The following is a 23,569-nucleotide window of genomic DNA, read 5'->3' as shown; positions in this document are numbered from 1 at the left end:
TACAACTTGCCTCTTGTTTCTAAACCTTTTCCACACGTTTCTCCTGGTCCCGACAGCCCACGTCTCACAGATTCAGGAACTAGAGAACAGCTGCTCCATTTGTGCGTCCTCCACCTAGACCGAAACGCGAAGGAAGAAGAACTTTAGGCTGGCAGCGGCTTGTTACAGTTTTAAGTACAGAAATGCTAAAGGTGTCATTATATTCTTCTCAGAAGTGCGAGTTTGTAGCCGTGAACTGGACCACAGGCAGCACTGAATGTGGAAAAATGGAAGTGAGTGCCATTCTTGATTTTACAATGAAAATAAAAATATTATGGCATTGAATTTGTCCAGTTTGTGAAGGTCACATTGCTCTATTGGTATTTTATTGAAAACACTTCTGCTTGAATTCTTGGTGTTGGTTTTTTTTTTTTGTTTTTTTTTTGGGGGGGGGGGGGGGGGTCTTATGTATGAATACTAAAATTAGGTACATGAATTCACATTAAATACTAGAAAAACTCAGTTAAACACTTAACTGTGTGTTATGGTTAAATGCTCATTCTTGCACATGAATGGTTACTGTGAAGTGCATGTACCTCACCAGGCCAACTGCCAACAACTTTCCAGCATATCTATTGCTAGTGGTGTTTGAGACGGAGCAGTATGCTGAAGAAATGAAGATATAGGTGTTTGAAGGAGTTTAAATCTGAGCAGATTTTGGAGGAAACCAAACTGGCAACAAATCTGAAAGCATCACACTGAGCTGAGACATCCAGCCATTGTTGGGAAGTATCTCCAAATGAGACTATTACTTAAAAGTAAGACCATGAAGCCAGCAGCTGTAAATGTTTCTCTAAAGGTGTTTTACATTTGTAATGTCATTTGTTTTTTAAGGTATTTGTCCTGCGATTCTATAAACAGTATTTTTTTTTTTTTTTTTTTCTAAGCTTGGGACATGGTAGTAGTTTGAGAATTTATGACGAAAACAGGTTGGCCTTGTACTCAAAACACAGATGAATAGTTAGATTTTTTAAGGAATATAGCATATCAAGCAGAGCAAATGAAGATGAACACATATTTTACCAGTCATACTCCTTTAGTGAATGTCAAATATCAAGTTTCTGATGTTAAAGCTTGTGGCTATGTTACATAGCTGAAGCTCATTCCCAGGTAATTACACAGGTCTGCAACCGAAATGGTAGTTTGGCGGTGTAAGGAGCTCAGATGATCGTGTCCCAACAGGTTTATTTTGTTCATAGCGAAAGGTAAAGAATCTCAAAAAAATTATGCATTTCATTGCTTTTTTAAATTTAAACTCCACATATTTTGCAAATAACTGTACATGATGAAGGGAAATGGAGATCATTTTTGCATTCCGCACCGTAAAAAACATAATATTTACCAAAACTATCCCATGCAGCTGAAATTTTTTTTTTATCAACCTGTGTTAGTATCATATTATCATTCAAAATTGCAATTTTATATTTATATGTGTTTTTAAACATGTATCGTAACATCTGAATATAAACCAGAATTTGTATTTACTTACCTGTTTATTCTTCCATCTTGTGCCATTTAAACTTCATCATTTAACTCTAATAATGCACCCTAGTCATGATTTCAAAAATAGCTCACTCACTTCTTACCGTGTGCTCTTATATGGCAGATAAGCTGAGTTAACTTGTCCTTGGATTAAAAACAGAAAGCAGTTCATTATAAATAGTGCTTTTACCTATACACTGGACATACACGAAGTGATTCACACTCTCTCTCTTCGTAAAGTGTGTCGGGACACTCTTGACCTCCATTAGCAGCCCTCTGAATGATGGTCCTGTATCGAGACTGTGTGGCGGCGGTTGCATTTTCTGTTAAACATGAAAGATAATCTTCACAAAAAGGCTGCGTTCAATGACAGATTATTTGCACAGCTGAATTTAAGTGAACATTTCCAAGGAGGAATAGGATGTAAAATGATACCGAGACAAGTGCCTGACAAATGTCTTGGTCGCAAAATAAATGATGCATCAATATCACCACTGTGCTCTAATATCTCAAAGAGGGGAAAAAAACAAGTGGTCTCGAAATTGTTCCGATGCTGATTAGCATGCCCTTGTAGCAGCGATGTCCTCCACTTCACTGCAGTCTGTTTTCGGACACACCACACTGTAATGGCTTCATTTGGCTCAGGCTCCAAGGCTCATTACACAGCACTAATTACTAAACATTGAAAATGGTGCAATTAAGAAAGAGATTACATCATCAACAGACCCAATGGACTACAGCATATTTACACAGATGAGATGCCTGCTCAATTCTTCTAAAAACAATTACATACTTTTTGATTTCCGAGACATTACAGTACACATATTGAAACCCATTAAATATCCATTCTTTTCTCTCTATGTGCTAGGTTAATGTAATGGACAGTTAAAACTGTTGTTTACAATTAAATGTAATTCTTGACAACACTTTGCGTGTATTGCACTGTACATTTTTCTAAGAAGCCTCTTGCCATCATTGTAAGCATGTGAAGCCAAGTGCATCATATTTGAGTTCTTGAGATTTTTACGCCATCAGTTTTTTCAATGAAAAATCTGAATATATCGCATCGTACATTACATTTTCAAGCTATTCATTGCAAGAATGAAAAAATAAATAAAAATTCTGTATGTAGCAACTATGATACAAAGTAAAACCCATGTATGAAAATGTATATTAATTTTGAATTTTCTGGCAATTATTTTATAGGTCAGGCTTAAAGGAATAACATATACAGTGATGTATACCTTCTTGAAGTTTACCTTATACAATCTACTGATGTGTCTTGATGCATGCTCAATCATCCAGGTAAGTAAATCCCAAAAGAATGATTCTGTTCATCTGGACGTAGCGTTTTCAGACCAAACCAAACAACGTCATCAGGCTCCGCAGTCTATTTACATCTACAGGCCAGTGGTCACTATTTCAATGATGAGGATGTACACATCCTGGACAGGGAGGAATGCTGGTTTCAGCAGGGATTCAAGGAGGCTATTTACGTGAAAAGGGAAAGACCATCTCTGAATCGAGGAGGGGCCTAAGGGTACATCTTTCGCCATCTTACAATGCGGTGATTGCAGCCATTCCCCAACTCTCTGTGAATTGTACTCATGGTCATTGATCAATAGTCTTTGATCAGTAGTTGTTGATCAATGGTGGTGACAATTTGCATATTAATGATCAAGGAGCTGACCTCACAGCCCATTGCTCATTCAGTGGGCTAGGTTCAGTTATTGTGTAAAAGGTTGGGGAAACCTTCAGTCAGCTGAGACTGAAGAAGTCACTTTGATGAATGATGAAACGTTTCTCCCACAGAAAACGTTACGTCCAGATGAACAGAATCAACCTTTTGGGAATACACTGATGTCAAATTAAAATCAGTTTCTAGATAGATTATAAGTAATCAACTGATTACTTATAATCGAATCTATAATCTATCTATCTATTGTGAAAGTATGAAATGTGTTTTTATTTGAATAGGTTATTTGTGCTCCTGAAACAAGGTATTTATATATTCAATCCCAATATATTGATAATTTACCAATTTTAAAAGATTTTACTCTGGATACTGATTAATTTTAAAAAGACTTAAGCTATTAGAGAGGCAATTGTAAAATAAATTTCTAGAAAATCCTGTCAGTGAGCTACCTGGAAGGCAGGTTGATGGGCAAGTTGTCCATTCACTGAAAGGCGTCACAATGCAGTCTCTCTTGCAGGGTAGCAAACAAGGACGGACGGTTTCCGGACGGGAAGAATCTGAACATCTAAACATACAAACAAACAAACAGTGGTCTTAAATTCTCTTCAGCCCCCAGGTGATGAATGATAAACGTCCTGGGTCTCACTAGTAAGAGGATAGCGCAGTAAAACAAATGCCCTGTCCTTGACATCACACATCTCCCTACAGAAAACATGATTGATTACATGTGCCTCTGCCTGCATGCTCAAGCAAACGCTACACAAATATAGAAATTTACAGTGTTCTCACACATTCAGTTGCCTCCCAGTCTACAAATATTACTCATTAAAAAAAAAAAAAATTCAAGCCTACAAAGTGCCTGCATGCTTCACAGTGCATTTTCACTTTTAAATCCCAGTTTTACTAAAACTAGACTAATCAATATTTCTTTATGCTAGATTTGTAGCCCACAGTGGCATCAACTAGTAATAATAATGGATTGTATTTATATAGCACTTTTCAAGGCACCCAAAGCGCTTTACAATACCACTATTCATTCACTCTCGCATTCATACACTGGTGGAGGCAAGCTACGGTTGTAGCCACAGCTGCCCTGGGGCAGACTGACAGAAGCGAGGCTGCCATATCGCGCCATCGGCCCCTCTGGCCAACACCAGTAGGCAGTAGGGTAAAGTGTCTTGCCCAAGGACACAACGACCAGGACAGAGAGCCCAGGGATCGAACCGGCGACCTTCCGGTTACAGATACGCTTCCCAACCCCCTGAGCCACGGTCGCCCCTAGTGGCAGTATGTAGGCAATATTTTTTGAACTAAAAATCTCAACAAAATATCAGCAATGGCAATGTATCTATAAATAGTGGAAACAAATTTATGATCAATTTAAATGTCCCAGTGAGTGGATTTATTTTACATATACAGAGCAGCCAGGGCCATTTTTTGTTACCAACAAGACAAGCGAAAGAGTGCTCCAGGGGAAAAAATCAATCAAACACGGCTGCTAATTAACCTGAGAAACAAGGATATGCAAACTGTTTACCAATAGATCATTCCTGCTACACCAAACACATCATTACCAGGTTTTAATGAGCATCTGACCGACTTTTAACAATTTCCTTGTCTTAATTCATGCTGGCACATCTCTTGTGTAACATATCTGTAACAGCCCTCTGGCTGTGTTGTGTTTTGTGTGTCGTGCAACCTTGAATTGGTGCGGATTAATGCAGCTATGTAAAATCAAGTAATTCATAAGCTTTGATGTCTTCATCAACCAGCAGCCAACTCCTGTCCTCAATGCACAAACACACATGAAATTTCACATTTTGTTTCAGAGCCAGTGACTTCCTTTGCCCAACAACCAGATCCAGGTCTCACTAGAGACCCAGCATGGCGCCACATCCTACTGACTGCAAAAATCCAGCACGCACAGCAATGAGATCAAAGTATGCCAAAGCATAAGGGGGAAAGATACATAAAACCCATCATTCCCCAGCTTTATCCCTACTCTTCTCTCTCTCTCCCTTTGCAGTGATGTATGCCAGAGGGCATGACAACGCAACAGAGCAGCTGGGGTATATTGTGTGGTTTTCCCAAAATGAGGGAGTTAGATTCACTGTCAAGGCCACAGTGTTCAGCATCATTATTCATTATTCATCATTATTAATAATATTAATAGTATGTGTGTGTACTGTATGAAGTTTCATCACTGTCAGTTTTATTATTTACACTGTTTTTCTGGGGGCTCTGTATTGATACCAACAAAAAAAAAACAACGAATCTTTTTGTTGAGCCACTGCTCACTGCTGAGATTACTGCTCAGCATGAAATGCTAAGATGTTTGCTGACTGAAGTGACCCTTCAAACAGAGCAGCAACAGCTGTATTCTGAAACATTTTCCAACTCAAAGCTTAACAATTCAGAAATCAGAGTTTGAGATAAACAGGGGTTAACGCAGAATTGCAGCTCGCCTACCTACTCAGTTTTCCTTGCTTTTTTAATCCAGAACATAATCTGTTAGAACGTATAGAATGTGTCTTGGGTATAAATATAATTTATGTCAAATCTGCGTTTTTCGATAGAGTCAGACAGTCACAGCATAATTTGGAAAGATGGCAGAAAGACCCGACTTTGGTGCATAAATACACTAAAAAACTGACTCTTACTGTGGCGGCAGATAGGACAAGCATTAGAAAAAAAAAGCCTCTACACAATCTATTTTACAGCCCTGTCAATAGCACATCAAGCTAAAGAAGAGCAATCTTTGTGAATTATTTATAAATCTGTCTTCCTGCTGTGAAGATCACTATAACATCATTATAGTGACAGCACAAAAGCCCTTAGCAGAGTTTGATATTGTATTGCTGAAAGAGGAGTAGATAATGGTGGAGCAGAAGCAAAATGAATCTCTGGTTCACAAAAACAAATGAAAAGAAACACTAAACACACAGAAGGAAAAAGGATAAAACCAGACCTCAATACACAAAACTCTGGGATATTATTTCACAGTGAAGCAAGTCCTCTGGGTCATCTGTGAGTAACTAAAAGCATACGCTAGATATCTACAAGTAAGGCGGTTTTGGAAAATGGAGACTGTGTTCTTAAGTGATTTTTTTTGTAAGAGAAACATCCCATCTTCCCCTTGATTTTACAAAGCTCCTTTTCTCCTCACCTATAATTTAGCATTCATTTCTCTCAGGGCCTATTTTCAGCTGCTAAAAATAAGCAGAGCAGCACAGTAAAAAGATACTCTGATACAGAAGTGCAATTTTCATACTGACAAAATAAGTCATCTCCCAGAACTGAAGAATATACGTTGTATAATTTGAAAAATATCTCATGTAACTTAGTGGAGAGGGGTAGCATGGCTAGTGGCCTTAATGAGTGCCCTTCAAGTTTTAATTTTAATTACCATAAACATCAGGTGGGGGGCTGAGATCACATATTCACCTCATTTGTTCAAGAGCAAATGCACGGAGGTCAAATTGTGACTCATAACAAGTCTCGTGAATATCCATCAATATGTTGATGACACAGTTAATTACTCATCAGCACCCTATTATTTGGCAAAGACCAAAAAACAGCTTCTCAGGAGGAGAACCTTATACCCAATGTGAAACATAGGGATAGAAATGTTACAGTTTAAGTTGGCTTCACGGCCTCAGGGACTGTGTATTTTGCAGCCATTGATTCAACTATGCATTCTGCACCTTATACGAGTGCTTAAGGATAATCTGAGGTCACCGCACTACAAGCTTAAGCTGAACTTAGAAGTACATCTTTCAAAAGGATTATGATCCTAAGCATAATAACAAATACACAAAGGATAAAAAAGCCCAGTCAAAGTCCAGATTTAAATCAGATTGAAATGCTGTGTTAGGATTTGATACAACATGGAAGCAAGACAACGAACGGCATTGACATTATATAATATAGAAAAAAAATATAAAATAAAATATAATATAAATATATAATAATATAAAAATTATTATATATATTTTTTTTATATATTTTTTCCATTAAAGAGTTGACTTCCTGTTTTCAATATTCATAAATGCAGACATAATAAACAGGCAATTTCTGCTAGTTTCAAGATTGCATATTAAGAAATACAGTAACTCTTTTGCTCTACACTAAGAACTACATATAACTCAAGTGCTCAAATGTGACGGGCCAATGGAACTCAGACTACAAGAGAAACCAAATTTTGTAGCTGTCCTATGAAAATCTATATAAAGACATCTGTTTATGGAGAATATATGGTAAATGGCCTGCATTTGTATAGCGCTTTACTAGTCCCTAAGGACCCCAAAGCGCTTTACACTACATTCAGTCATTCACCCATTCACACACACATTCACACACTGGCAATGGCAAGCTACATTGTAGCCACAGCTGCCCTGGGGCGCACTGACAGAGGCGAGGCTGCCGGACACTGGCGCCACCGGGCCCTCTGACCACCACCAATATAGACACTATGTATAAGTGAGTTAAGTGTTTGCTAATTAAAATTAAACAAAAATTTTTTTTAAAAAGGGTAAAAAACGTCTATTTGATGTGCAATGGCGTGAAAAAGTGTTTGCCCCCTTCCTGATTTCCTTTTTTTTTTTTTGCATTTTCACATCACTGTACTTACTTTTTCAAATGACTGGATATATAATTCTATATAAAAAAGTGACATTACAACGAAAAATACTGAATCAGAGTACATAAAATTCAAAAAAGTCCATATATCAAATACTTTGCATAGACTCCACCTTTTATTTACGACTGGACCAGCATTCATCTTCACACAGATGACTTTGCGGATCTGAACCCCGACAGCACAGGTTATGGTCCCATTCTGGAGGCTGGTTCCATTGAGAGCCATAGAGGTATCCTCAATACATGGACCCCATGCTGAAGCTTCCCAGTGAAATACCACACAAGGATGGTCATTGCAGACTCTCCATTGCTCCAGAGCTGGACCCGCTGGACAAGCTTTTCCATCTGCATATCAACACATAAGAGTAGAAAATTGTGAAATACACAGAATGTACAACATGGCATTCAGAAAAAGCTGCACTAAATCACTCCAACACAGTTTCATTATTGTGCAGAGTACATGTGATTTGACCAAAACAAATCTAATGGATTCTCTTAAAGTACAAGATGTATTTGATCAATGGAAGGAAAAAAAGTGCCAATATTATCACTCTACCATGAGCTGTTTATTAACATACTGTAGCAAATATTTGTTTTTTGGGTTAGCTGAGCAAGCACTTTTCAAGTTTCAACTTCTAGAAGTTCAAATTACAAACTCAGTCACAGCAAGGCCACTGTGAAAGTCTTCCTTTGGTAATTCATTGACTGCCAAAGCACAACAATGTTTATGCTCTGTGTCCTGGTTAGTGTATGTGTATATATACATATAAAACCTCCAAAGTAATCATTTCTTCATTTACAGTTTATGTAAAATACCTGAGTTCTATGTATGCATCATTGCTTTCTGGCTAAAGGATTGTTTACAGTGGTGTTCACAGTGGTAATTTACTTTTGTTTTGGGCCTACAGTAGTCAGGGCAGAGACTCTCTGGTTGAAATGGAGGTAAAACATGGACAGCTCAGTTGATGAAATATGATAAATATGATATCTGGAGAGGGAACAGTAGTGTGCTGTGACTTATAGAAAAGTAAGGATGAGCTGAACCACAACCAAATATTGTATATACTTACACCTTCCAGTCCAATTTGTATTTCTCAGGGCTTCTACAGTATTCTGTCAGACGCTGTTACAAAAATGTATCCTTATAAACACAAATGCAGCATTAATACCCATGTATACATACCCACACACACACATCAGCTCTGTCAGCAAGCTGATAGCCAGTAACATTGTAATAAGCAACATAGTTTGGAACCTGGCTTAATCTGTGAAATTCTTTCATCAGCTGTTGTTGCAGATATGCATTTAGTTACAGGGATTAATGGCTGCTAGCTGGCTGCCAAGGCTTTGCTGACTGACTTGAAAACACAACACAAAGTAAGAAAAGCACTGTTGGGAAGAAAAGAGTCTCTGATAATGAATGGTCAACTCAAACTTCAAATGTTTGTGAGATGAAAAACGACTAAATGAGACTCGCACACAAAAAAAAACCCAGATAAAGGTTCGAGCTCAATCAATATTTACTCTTCTTATTTGCCGAGTCTAGTCTTGTGTTAGCCGTGGCATTCCTCAGTTTGAGTCCCTCTAACAATAGCACTATATCCCAAAGACACTGAGCTCCCTGCTAATGAAAATGTTACTGGATTTTTTCTTTTATATCTGTAATTACAAGCTACTTCTTAAAATCTCCAAAGATCAGTGTTTTCATGCTTTCTGTCATCCAGTCAGTGTAGTACTGAACCTCATAGATACCGAAAGGTATACATTATTATCAACAACTACAGTAATAATACAATATAATACATCTTCTTGTTACTTCTGCCCTTTTTTCTGCAGTATTTCAGATGAGATGACATGTTAACGACAGTTATAATCTAAACCTTTTCTACCTATTTGCCATATATTAATATCAGCTTTAAAAATCTAGCTTCATTAAAAGTAAAACCAAGTTAAAAATAACTCCAGTAAACAAAGCAAAGAAGTTCTTTATTAGTATTAGATGAGAAAGAGTCAAAGAGATCAAAGGGAATTTTGGATTACCTTTTTGTGGGATGGCTAAAACAGTGCGAGTGCGGCTCTGTCTACCCTCTGCCATCTTACTGGCACAGCTGTGTGAGCAGGTGGACCAGGAGGACCAGGGGCCAACCACACAGTCTGCAGAACAGGGCACCTCGCAGGCTTCTTCTGCAAGTGGAGGGCCTTCCACACAGTAGGCATCGGGCACATCTTCTCCTGAAAAAGGCAAGATAACTGAAATCAGCCTAAAGGCTCAAATAATCCAATTGACACTCGCTACACTTAGTATCTCATCTTGATCTAACATCTATCAGATAGGGAAATAACCTTGTGCAAACTAAACCAAAACACACTGGCGCTAGAATGAAATCCCAGCTGAAGTATACATCAAATAACAAATGTATATTAGAAGCAGAAAGTGGTATAACCCAAGGCCCTATGACTCTGGGTTGATCAGATTAAAACCTTAAAGCCTGGTCTTGCTCACATTAAATGCAGAGGTAAATGAACCCACAACATACTGCGCTCCTAATACATCAGCCCCCTCCAGAGGATACCAGATCTTTCATCATGCTGAATGAAAGTATAAATGCAATTCACATGAAGTACAACACATAATGTGTTATTTGGTCAGCTACTTTATATTCTGTGCTCGTCTCAGTTTTACCATTTTTGTTAGGCCTGAATTATCTCTGAAGAACACCCAGACGTGCACTTGTGACACTGGACAAGATAATAAGTGGATCCTGCTGGATCTAGCTGACACAATTGACACATGTTGATACCATTACATTCACTCTGTGACAAATTCAAGTCATGTCTACATCAGCTCTGAATGTGAACACATGGCAATGTACGTATAGGGGAGGATGATGTGTTTATTGCAATTTGGAGCACTTAGACTTTTTTCATTCTTCAAAATTAATCCCTAAAATTCTTTTTTTGTGCTATTGATAAAGTTTGCCAAGACCATGTTACAGATAGTAAAAGCAAATAAGCGGGCATCCCTCCTAAGTGTTCTGTCAAACACAAATTTAATTTCATCAAAAGAAATTGTAAGGTCACTCCATTGGTATTCTGAGCTAGTTTTAAAAGCTATCCTTCAGCCTTCAGCCTTCATCTTCGTGTTATGAAATATGTATCGCAGCTGCTAGTTAACTCTTCTTTTACGAATGAAACAGCCACAGGAAACAAAGAGCAATTTCTTTCTACTTTGTTATATCTTTACTCCATTTTTTTACAGTTTATCTAGGTTGCTTTAATACGTCTTGGACCATCATTAAGGTGTGCAGTACAGTAAGTGCAATTTTATTAAGCCACAAAATGAATTACCTGCAAAAGTAAATATTCAACTCTCTGAAACTGTCATTGGCTTGAGTCATTCTTTGCAAACAAGATGGTCAAAATACTGGTCACTAGACTGCCATGTTGTCAGTATAATGGTGTACTCTGCCTATGTATACTCTTGCATACTCTTGCAAGGTTTGGCAGACAAAATGCAAAAGGCTCCACTTTTTTGACTCATATACAATGCCTCAGTTCAAGATATCTACCAAATATCTGCCAGGTCTCTCTTGGAAATGAGATTTTTAATCTCAACGAGAGTTATTTACCTGGATAAATAAAGGACTAATAATAATAATAAAAAAAATATAGGGTTCTTATATAGACTTATATAGAGAGAAATATAGAGAAAGGACTGTTGATTGCATTGTTATTTGCCACACACTGTTGCATGTGCAGTCTTTCCTGTATTGCAACATCATGGTTATGGGAATAGTATCAAAGATACAGTCACAAAAATAGTAAGCAAACAAAGAAAGAAAAAGAAACATAAAAGGTGAGTTGGGAATAAAAGTGAAAAAGACATGACCTTGCATATCAGTTCTCACTCGTTTTCAATAAGATCAAAGAATGAAAAATAAAAACAAGAAAACCTGCTTGATCCATCATGACAAGTGGCTCCAACATCGTCTGCATGACAATATCAATGACATGCAGATGTCACCAGATAACATGGAGACTGAACAAGTAGTTTTGAGAATGTCATTTATCAAATGAAAATTGCACAATAGCCATCGAGAAGAACTTTTACTGCATCTTTTAAAGCGTCCTTAAGCACCTTGAAAGGTACCTGTAGATTAAACATAATACAACAATAGCTTTCTTGTTAAACACTATGCACATAAGCTACTACTATATAGATAACCAGACATATGGTTGTATTTCCTTTTGGAGCTTTAAAAGAGTTTGCCATAGATTTCTCCAAGGTCTCTGTCCTAGAGAGACAGATCAATTTCAGAAACAGGAATGTCATCCTGTTGTCAAAACAATGCCAGCAGCTGCTGAAGGATTGTTTTCTGATATACACTCACAGAGAGAAGAATCATTAACTTGGTTGAACCCTGCCACTAGATCACGGAATATAGTTTAACAATAACAACCCCAGGGCAGATCTGTCATCAATTTGTCTCTTTTTTTTCATCTGAATCAAGCAAACAACCTTGATTCAGAGGAGGGCAGTAAACATAGAGAATGCAAACTTAGATGTTGCCTCATAAGAAAAATGTAAAAGACCCACCCTCGGGGAGTTTGGAAACTTTGTGGCCATAAAGTCAAAGCATAAGAGATCTCAAACCATCAAAGCAGCTAATGTGCATACAGCAGGAGTTAAAGAAAAATCAGCTGAATGTAACGATGACCCAAAGGCTACAGTGTGGGATACATTACGACTTTCATTAGCACAGATCAAAGTGGGCATAAGATGCAAACTTTTCCAAAAAAAATGTGCATAAACATTTGTAGAGCGAGACGTATATTTATAATACTGGACAAGTGGAAAGATGGTGGATGGTTATTACTGTAATGTTCACTAAAATTATATTTTCAACTAAAATTAAAATTTTAAGTAACGAGAACATAGGTTTCACGATGGTATATATATTTAAACAACTCAGAGAAGCTTTGGAGGCTGCAGCACAAATTACAATGATCTTTAACGCGATTGTTTTGAACTGACAGTAAGCTGTGTGGGAATCCATTGTCACTGTTTTGGTTCGCAGTGACTCCTACCCAGGTGATTATTTCAGGTATGCATGCTAAATGCAAAGACAGCATAAAATAGAGCAGGGCATGCACTATAGATTTCAGTGAATCAACCTCACTGACCCACATTTAGAGCAATACACACTAGAAATGCAAAAATGGGCAATGATATACGGCGGTACTTAAAAAAAAAGAGCTTTAAATGGAAAATGCAAAGCAAAAAGTTTTAGCTTAAAGTAAAGTAAATAAATATTCTTTGTTTGTTCTTTTGCTTTTACTACTTTTAGAGAAAGAGCAGAAGAACAACAGTTTGTTTTTCCACCCACTATTACCTTTATGGGCAGTGACATAATTTACATACAATTTACACTGCTTTACAAGTAGAGAAGGATCATATCTGCCTATTCTAAGCATGGACAAAGTCTTATATAGTTTGGAAGTTGAATTTCTGTTAAACAGCATGGACAAGAGTATGAATCTATCAGTAGATAGCAGACAGCAGCATGATTAAAACCAGACAAGTCTGTGCAATCAAGGTGTTTGCAATACCAAGAGGTCACTTAAGTCTACTAATTTTTACAAGGGCAAAACTTTTGCAGAAAGGCCACTGACAAGGGCGCTTTGACGCATTTACATTCCCAACTTTAGGTTTTAAATCAAACTAATGCAACAAAAAGAATATAAAAGCATGACACTGGCTCCAGGCTTATTAAAAACTGATTAAAACAGATGCATTATTGCCAAAGGTGGAATTACTTACTGTGTTTTTATAAACAATGGAAAATCAGTAATTCAACAATCTTTCTGCTTGAAAATCAAAAGGGTTTAATGCATGTATTAGCAAACAAAGTAACAAAAGACTCACAAAACCTTGCCTGAAAACACTGCCTAAAGAGAAATGACATGATAACATGAATCCAAAGTCACAACTAATGTATTTGTATCTATGTGTGAGTGTGTATGTATGAGACTACTTGTGTGTGTGGGGGTGCTCTGCAAATAGATGGTTGCCCTAGGGGTCCTTTTGCATTATTAATACAGGAATTGGGGCTCTTACTCAGATATAATATCACTGGCTCCTGCATGCAATTTCCACATGATTTCTATTCTGCTCGCCCACCCACCAATTAATTTCTTCATTGTTATTATTCTAGTAGATACTGAAAAAAAGTCCTCGCCTTTGCTTAAAAGTTAATAATCATATCCAATCTGTGGAGGAAGCTTTTAAAGTAGAGCTGGGGGGAGGCAAAAGAAACAAGGTGCATTGGATAAAATAGCTGTGAGCATCCAACAAACTACCCTGGGTCACTAATTATTTTCTGTGCTTTACCTGCCTGTTAAACGTGTAGCTTCAGCATTTCAGCAAAAGTTAGTCACTTTCAGCACTTCTCCTAAACATAGCTCCTGAATATTGCTGACCACTTGAGCAAGCAGAGTCAGAATGATGCTGACCACTGTGCTCAGTTATTAGGTCAGAAATGTCAGTTCATCTGTAGGTTTAAGTATACGCAGCAAAGATCTGCTGTATGTGGGTCATGTCAACTGCCAGTCACAGGTGCACTGCATTACACTGTGGTCTATGGTTACATCGAGAAATTGGACCGACTACTCTGGTCACTGTGCAATTAGTGGGAGCTGTCAGAACAAGTTTACTGTGCCAAAAAGCTAGAGGGTGAAGCTATCACATCTCTTTGCTGAAGTAGTTTTCAGTAAATAACACATAAATACAGTAGTAACTGTAGCCAAACACAAAATAGTAAATGTAGAACACAATAAATGAATACACTCACATGTACATTTGGCACTATTTAAAAGAAAAAATGAAGAATTAACAATTTTTGATTAAATAGTGTTAAACCAGTGTGACTGGTTGCTTCCACTGACAGGTCACAAATAAGCATAAACAAACACAATGGGAATAAGCTATGTGCAAACAAACATAGCATTTCAACACTTTTAGTAGCTGGTCCCACAAATAAATACAGTTAGTCTCAGACTCTCATTTTTTTTTAAGCTTTATTTAAAAACAGTGATCCTTGCTTACACAGAATCATTTTATATGCATGGGTTATTAGCAAAATCTCGTGAACACTAAAGTCAAACTCTTAAATATTTTTAGAAGTCAAAGTATCCCTAACCTACACTTCTAATCTAGCGTCACTGATTGGATTCCCCTGGTTCCAATTAGCTTTTGTTAATATAATTAACCTAGGAGTTTGCATAATTTTTCAGCCTATACTGGGAATATCTGTCTGTCTGCCTACCTGCCACAGAAATATTAAGGCATACAGTTAGCATGTGGTGTATAATTTAGCACCAAAACATACTTTCTACATATGATACTGATTGTGAAAATAACGGTATTACATGGCTACTTCAAATAGAACTTAACACTTATACAGCCACTAACATTTTCTGTGGGGGTTTTTCAGCTCTGTTTCTTATCTGCTTAACCTCAAGTGAATTGGGAAATACAAGATATCCGATAAAGCGCATTAATAAAACATATCTAGATACATGATCTTAGTATGTGATGCACCAAAATGATTCATCAGTAAACAACGGCGCTTTATTATTTTCACCACATGGTTATCCCTCTGGGCATCTGTCTGGTTGAGTCCCAAAAGTGTCCTTGACCACCCTTGTATCACTTAATTCTACTTCAGTCATACCAAAATGATTTCTGCTGCCCTAAAATTATTGCCATAATAGAATATATTCCATGGCAAAGACACGATTTAGGTGATATAGGATTTTTTTTCCCTTTGATTGCTTGAGCAAGCCTAGATAATCATTTTAATCTCCATCAGATTAACTTAGTCAGAAAAGTGCAGTTTGTATGTTCTCTATAGGCTTAGACTTTCCTCACACAATTTCATGCATCCTCAGACTTGGAATGCAGATTTTCTTTATGCTGGGAAACGGGAACAAAAAGCTCACTCAATCAGGGAGAATTTTTTTTTTCTTTTTACAAATCTCAGGGGTATCTGGCACATCACTGAATTTCATAATATTCAACTTATTATTTAGCTGAACAGAAATAAACCCAGCCACCCTATTCACAAGATTTATCCTCTTCTCCAAAGTGAAACTTGGGTCAAATGTAAGAAAGACTTCATTTGAAACTTTTTAATTGCTCATGTAATGTTACTGGAGTTGACAGCAGTTTATTTGTAGATTTTTTAAAAACACGGCAAACACAATCTGATGACAAAAAATTGAAGTGCTTTTTTCTATGGTTTCATACTCATATTGATTTATTATTGAAGAGAAGAGAGGCATTTTGGATATTCACTTTGCAGATATTGTCACCCAAAGGATTGAATGATGAACAGTTTAATGAGTGCATTTGTTTTGATTTGGGATTTGTATACTGTATATGGTAAAATGTTATACAACACTGATTTGTCCAAAGTATGAATATTTTTGTAAACTTTTATTTTATAATTGTCATAATTTTCTTAGTTTAAGTGATAATTTTGGAATATATTTATAGATGGTTCGGTTTTCAAATCAGGTGGTGATTTTAAATGTTATTTGGGTTTTGGATGATGTCATTGACGATTCGAGTGGACTCATTAACTGATTGATTGCATGCACATGTGACGTCTAATAGCCAGGAATGCCTAATTGGCTGAATTATACTCAATGTATACATATGTGCAAATGTGCATGAACAAGGTTTCTTTGTACCTGACAAAGGTCACACAGACCAAAACCCTGTAAAGGAATAAAAAATAATGAAGAGCAGGACAGTGTTCGGAGGTTATATTATATATTTTTCCTGTAATTGATTGAGATGTGCAGAGATTACAAAAAGAAATGATGGTTATAAAATTTGAGAGGTTTAGTGGTATATAATGTCCTGATGATGTATATATCAATTTAATGAAAGAAAAGCTTCAGCTTACAATGGGGACACTGAAACTAGACCATAGTAATGGGCACTGACTGACTGACTTGTGAATTCCCTCCAACCTTCCACTTAAAATTATATGGTGAGTCAAGATAAGATGGAGAGTAGACATGGTCTGTTGTTTTTTCCTCTGGCTTGCTCTTTGTTATCCATAAATAACTCTTAAATCCAGCTCCAACATCAGAGATGAAAGAAGAGTTCCTTAAAATCTCCACCACCTTTGTAGACAAAGACAGCTACGTCAGCTAATGTATTTATGATTTAGTGATTACAAGATAAGCTGCTACTATTTAAAAAAATGTATGTGCATCTACAGATATCACAGCTGGTTACCGTTTCTGACAGCATATCAGATTATAGCAAACAATCCTTTAAGCTCTGCTGATATGTTACTACTGCCTCTCCATCTTCACTGCCTATCTCAGCCTGTCAGAACAAAAATGATTGAAACCCAGGCAGCAGTGAATACGTATGCAGGAATTCTCCACAGTCGGTCTAAACCTTCCTACTTCCTCAACTCCAGATCCCCATTGCTCTCTCCACAGGACTGCAGAAGAACTGGAAAATTCTACTGCAAAGTTTCTTTATAACGCACCACAGGAACCCGGAGATGCCGCAGGTAATGTCATTAACAACCCACCTCCACTGCTGGATTTCATGTGCTTTGATTGGTGTGCTTTGATTGAAAATATATGTAAATATACTGCTTGATCTATAACCATTAAAAATTGAATGAGTTTTATTTATGTTCTTTGTGTTTTGTCTTTCATTGTTTTACCATTTAGTCTGAGAGAAAATCGATGCAAGAAGAGTTGGTAAAGAGCTTTAACTGCTTTTATATACAGTTGCAATCAGAAAAGTCATGATAATTACAAGATTTTCACAATTTTTTAATGTTTTTTTAAAAAAAACAAGAATTGGGTGCGCAAGCTTTAATTTCTTTTGGCTATTCTATAATCAGCACAGTGTCAAACGTATGCATATACACAGCTGACATTTGCAATAAGTAGTGCTACACTGTTGTTTATCTTGACAAGGCCAAGGCCTATTAATTTCTCATTAGCTGGCGTGATTGACTACAACTGGTAGTTTCTCCGCCTGAAAACAGAGTGCCAGCATAAAAAGGATTTGTTTGATAGCACTCATTGGACTGACCAATACTTAGAACAATTGGAAAGTCCAGAGACTCCAACATCATCAGTTCAAACAACTGTACAGCAGCCTCACTGTCCACAGTGAAGTGAGTTTTACATAGCCATGAACTGGGAGGGTACCAGTCAAGAAAGAAGACCCTGCTAAAAAAGACGACACGTGTGTAGTCCAAAACTACCATGACATGACGAGTGTGTGTAAACTTCTGACCACAGCTGTGTAAGGTTTATTTTTTGTTTCATATAATAAATTTGTTGGCGATAACAGCGGAAGCTTCGACTACATCAGTGGCGTCCAAACCTAGGCGTAGGGGTCCGGTGTCCTGCAGGTTTTAGATGTGTCCTTGATGCAACACAGCTGATTTAAATGATTAAATCACCTCCTCAACATGTCCTGAAGTTCTCCAGAGACCTGCTAATGAACTAATCATCGGATTCAGGTGTGTTCACCCAGAGTGATATCTAAAACCTGCAGGACACCAGCCCTCGAGGCCTGGCGTTAGCCAAGGCTGATTTAAGTGAACCTTTTGTATGGTCTGCCCTCTTGTCACATACACTGAAAGAAATATGAGTCAAATGAGAACAAAACCTGAAGCAGAAGGCCTGATTAAAGCTGATAACCACTATTATGATTTCTAATATTCTTGAGTATTTATTTATTTATTTTTTTTAATGTTCACCTAGATCAGTGGTATCCAAACCCAGACATCGAAGGCCTGCAGGTTTTAGATGTGTCCTTGATCCAGCTGATTCAAATGGCTAAATCACCTCCTCGACATGTCTTGAAGTTCTCCAGAAGCCTGGTAATGAACTAATCATTAGGGCTGGGTATCGTCACTCATTTCAAGAATCGATTCGATTCCGATTCACAAGGTTCCGAATCGATTCGATTTGATTCGATTCAATTTGAATTGGGGAAATTTTGCCTCAGACAGTCAGACATATTATAATTCAGATCATGCATCAGTACATTTCTATATTTTTATATCTAGAAAAAGAAATTTGACACTTGGGAGACATAATCAAAGTTGTGAGCGTCACAGCAGATGCCTTTGTGTCAAAGTAGAGGATAAAACACAGAAAAACATGAAGGTGATTTTCCTGGCCTGGGATTTTATAAAAATATTCTGCAGTAGATCAAAAACGAAACAAACCCATTAATGAACATATGAACATTACCTGATGCTGCTGATGTGAAGCAGAGCAAAGTTACAGAGGTTTTATTAGAGACACGGCTGAGCATTTTGCTATTTTGCATAATTTAAAAAAGTTTAGTTCAGTATTGAACGGCAGAAATTAGGCTTTCTTTTCGGAAGTAAGTAAAAGGGGAAAAAAACAGCTTCCGACAGGCTGTAAGAACGGTAGACTTGTGCGTAACAAGCAAGCGAATAATGCAGAAAAAAGATTGTTAGAAGGGAAACTGATCTTGAAGTACAGAGAGAGAGAGAGAGGGAGCTGTGCATGTAGGGGAATTCATGACGATGTTTATGTGCACTCAAAAAAATGAATGAGGTGGATTGTTCAGTGTATATTAATTATTTATTTTCATTTTACTTAAAATATATGTTTTTGTTAAGTTAACATATGTTTTTCTAATCAAGTCTACGTAATTGTGTCTATTATTCAACGTACATAATACTAATGTGTTACTTGATCGCATAACATTTAAGTTAAGTCAATTAGGATCGATATACCTTGTATATCCACAAGGTGGCAGTAATGCAAAAACAGTTGTAATGAAACCGCGCAGAACAAGAAGGTTTCACGGCTTGTGCCTGCTCATGCGCAAGACTTCAAATTTAACTGAAAAAGGCTGTTTTGGCGCCAAGCTGCTGTTTCTTTGAGAGGTAAGACCACTTTTTTCTTTGACTATGTTGTGTAGTATCTATATGTCCAGCATGGTTATATTTTGCGTTTGTCTTACAAGACATGTTATATCGTTTGCGTGTGCTTGTTTTACATTAGTTTTACTGGGTCCTGGACATGCTTATTTTGTGGACTGTGTAAGAAACATTTTTATTGTTTTTTGTTTTATTAAGGGATTAGCTACAGGGGTTCATGGGGTTATTCTTTCAAGGGGTTATTTTTCCATTTGCTTTCTTGGGATTCCTTTTCTGTAATCCGAGAGTCGGAAATATCGAATAGGATAGCAAGGATAGCATAAAGTGACATTTAAAATCCAAAAAGTCAAGGGCGAAAGCCACTGTGACACCATTGTTCTGCTCTATCAGTAATCTGTATTATGTAAAAATGGTCTGTAAATACAGCATGTTTCCTAGCGGAGTTATACATATCAATGTAGTTATAAATTACAGTTTGTGAAAGTACACACTTAATTTTTTTAATAAAATTATTCAAGACATATGAGTGGACAGACAATGGAGGTCGACAGACCTGGTGATAATTGCTTCTATAGAAAGTTAGCACATGGCAGTGTCAATCTCTTGCTTTTCTTCTGAGTAGTATTTTATTTAGTTGTAATTCAAACAATAATTTGCTTCTTGAAATTAAGTAATGAATTTCTTGTTTTACTTTATAAATCTCAGATCCTGCCTTTACCTGCTCCCTCCTATACTGATGTGGTGTATGTGGTATTGCTGAGCTTGTATGTGGTATGTGAACTGTTATACTTTTAAAAACAAAACTGTTTTATAAGTTAAGTTTTCTTTTGTGACCCATCCCATGCCCCTGTTATTTCTTCTCCACATCTGAACCATGGTAAAGGTTGCAGTTCAAGGGCCTGAGGCATGAAATTCTTTTCAGATCAGCTGTGATCAATATTTTTTGGAACTTGATAAATAACAATAAAAGCTGTAATGGCTCCATTAGCATTTTGTGTAAATGTTTGTGTTAAAATTATAGCTTTAATGAGGTCTTACTACATTAGTTTTAGTTTGTATATGTGTACATATAGTATGTATATTTACAGTACAGTATGTTGTGTTTGTTGACATATTTTCAGGTGGAAGCAGAATATGTGAGGATTACTACTGCTGCACATGTTCCAAGGCTTTTTACACAACTTGACCAATACACTGACCAGCTCATAAAAGTCTTCAAGAAAAAAGGAGGCGTTGCAGGGAAGAAAATTAGACAAACTTTGGCCCCAGCCACACAGGTGCGTTATTCTGTTGGTAGCAAAATATTATGGCTAATAAGATCATTTTCAAATTTAAACAGCTAGTGTATGGTAGCTGCACAGTGCACTTACATTTATATTAAGCAAGACAAAGTTTGGTACTCAAAACGTTGGAAAATTTAAATTACCTAAACATATGTAAAATCTGATCCCTTGATTTAGGTTAAACCAGAAGTGAATGTTTTTATGTTATGTTTTGAATGCAAAAAAGATGATGTATTAGTTTGTCTTTACCTCCATTATGGACATATATAATGTGGTGGAAACCCTGCCCAACAGGTTAACTATTCATGTCCATGTGATGATTAGTTGGTCTTGTGTACATGTCTATCTGTGCAGTGGATATGTCATTCATTTTGCGTATAATGTGAGTTTCTGTCATCCTAAAGTATATCTGTTTTCTCTTCCTGTGTCTCTGCCACTCTCTACAGAAGGAAACCATTGAAAAGGGGAGGGAGTGTGTCCTCAGGGCACTACCTTTTTACCTGAATGAAGACCCAAGCATCCTCTTCAAAGAATAATTGGTTGGTAATTTTAGTTTTGGTTTAATACAGATAAAAAACTAATTTTGAATAACTAATGTTGTTGCATGTTGTAATGTTGTTGTTGTTGTAATTTGCATGGAACCTGTTTAAATGTTTTGGGAAATCTTCTTGTATACCCAAACTATTTATATTTATCGTTGAATCTGTAGTCTAAAATAGTGGCGCACTGGGGTGCATGTTCCTAATATTGTGTTTACGTCATTAAAGGGTAGCTTTGGCCCTTTTTCTTTCTTTTTTTAAAAACTGGATGCCATTTTTCTATGTTTTTGTGTCTAAGCTACAGCTGTTCAGAGGGAGCTGGAACAAATTACCCTTGCTATCTTTACCATCGAAAGAGCTGATGCCAGCACTCCTCCAGCCGATGTGGGTATAACCATCTAGTGTGTCCTGCATGACCTGGAAGACCTGGCCTCTGCATGTGCACTCTTAATGGGTGGGATATATGCACTGAATCTCAGTTAACCTCAAGACTGAAAGCTAAGAGACAATCAAAAGTATTGAGATTTAAAGGATTTAATTGAGAGATGATACTGCACCAGAAATGTTGAAGGGTGGTGTGTATATTAGCGTTCAAGGCATATTGTTATGAGGTGGAAATATGTTCATATTCAGTTTGTGTTACATTGTGTGCATTGTAAAGGTAATTGCAATACATACTAAAAATAAGGGTAAGTTAGGAGGTTGATCTGATATCCTCGTGTTGGTGTTGTTCCCAGATCATCATACTAAATGTTGTTCCAGGATCAACATTGCAAGTGACCAATCAGAATGTTGTGACGTCATACTTTTGCGACTTCGGGAAAAACCGGCGTAAAACAAAAAACTGTACTTAAGCTGCGAGAAACCGCCTCTGTCCACCGATCAACTGACCCTAACCGTAACCCTTTAATAAACAGTAAGCAGAATTGATATTGTCCTTGCAACATTGGAATTTCATAAATGCACGAATGGCTTGGAATAGAATAACGTCACAACAATGTGATTGGTCACTTGCAATGTTGAACCTGGAACAACATTTTCATGATGGTCTGGGAACAACACCAACACGAGGATATCAGATCATCCAAGTTGGGAATGCAGGATGAATGTATATTTTGTGGACTTTTAAAGACGAACAATTGTTTCCATGTTAAAATGTTTACATCTGAAGTTTTTTGCCCAAACACTGGTAAAATAAATGTTGACAGTGGCGAGTGTTAAATGGTTACTGCTGTGCTGTTGCAAAAAAACTGAACGCTGACAAGCTGTTTTATTGTTAGACCATAATGTTGGCATGTTTTGTTAAAGTTTTATTTGGGATGGTGATGTAATTTTCTTTGATTGCTAATATCAGTGGACTATTTATTATTATTATTATTATTATTATTATTATTATTGTTGTTGTTGTTGTTACATTTTTTTTTTTTTTTTAAATTGTGGCTGTTGAGGTGGACACTTCACTTTGCATTGTTAAAGGCAAGCACTTCATTGGCATTGTGTTACTGGACTGACCCTAAGCAATCATTGCAAATAGCAACTTTGCTATCCATTTTAGACACTAAAAGAAAAAAACACTCACAGACCTTACTAGCATCACATGTGCATAACTCAAGTGTCATCTTATCAATGTGTTATGTGATCTTCAATGCGGTTTTTTTTTTTTTCTCTTCTATTTCTGGTAGATACAGACATTTAATTTAAAGTCTTGATGTTGCATCTGTCTACATACTGTTAATTACTAACCCTAATGAGCTGTTGTGTTTTATTTTGGACTGGGTTTACACAAATGCTCACTGAATGTGTTGGCAATAAAATAAATTTTAAAAAATAAGTTGGATGTACTTAATTCATTTGTGTGGAACCTGTTGACAAAATAGATTTATGTAAAACTAATTAATAAAGCACAAGGTGGCTGAAAATATA

General features: G+C 36.9%; 1 protein-coding gene and 1 long non-coding RNA gene across 5 annotated transcripts in view; one reads left to right on the top strand and one right to left on the bottom strand.

The window, feature by feature from the left end:
• thsd7ba (thrombospondin, type I, domain containing 7Ba) overlaps positions 1-23,569 on the bottom strand; it is a 204,348-nt gene that overhangs the window by 73,116 nt on the left and 107,663 nt on the right. Inside the window, exons 9-13 of the mRNA XM_026145082.2 lie at positions 9,896-10,087; positions 7,969-8,200; positions 3,667-3,782; positions 1,712-1,844; positions 11-114 (exon numbers count right to left, since the gene is read on the bottom strand). Of these exons, the coding sequence (XP_026000867.2) occupies positions 11-114; positions 1,712-1,844; positions 3,667-3,782; positions 7,969-8,200; positions 9,896-10,087 (777 nt within the window). The remainder of the gene's footprint in view (positions 1-10; positions 115-1,711; positions 1,845-3,666; positions 3,783-7,968; positions 8,201-9,895; positions 10,088-23,569) is intronic.
• On the top strand, positions 19,502-23,477 carry LOC113019111 (uncharacterized). 4 transcript variants are annotated; one of them, XR_013902462.1, is made up of 5 exons: positions 19,502-19,830; positions 20,530-20,595; positions 20,946-21,101; positions 21,554-21,646; positions 21,945-23,477. It is a non-coding gene; the product is annotated as an uncharacterized LOC113019111 (long non-coding RNA). The 4 variants fall into 4 exon arrangements; XR_013902463.1 differs by lacking the exon at positions 19,502-19,830 and adding an exon at positions 19,843-19,986; XR_013902464.1 differs by lacking the exon at positions 20,530-20,595 and having other exon boundaries at positions 19,503-19,830.

This window comes from Astatotilapia calliptera, chromosome 16 (assembly GCF_964374335.1).
Source record: "Astatotilapia calliptera chromosome 16, fAstCal68.1, whole genome shotgun sequence".
NCBI lineage: Eukaryota > Metazoa > Chordata > Actinopteri > Cichliformes > Cichlidae > Astatotilapia > Astatotilapia calliptera.
This window is presented reverse-complemented; position numbering and strand designations above follow the sequence as displayed.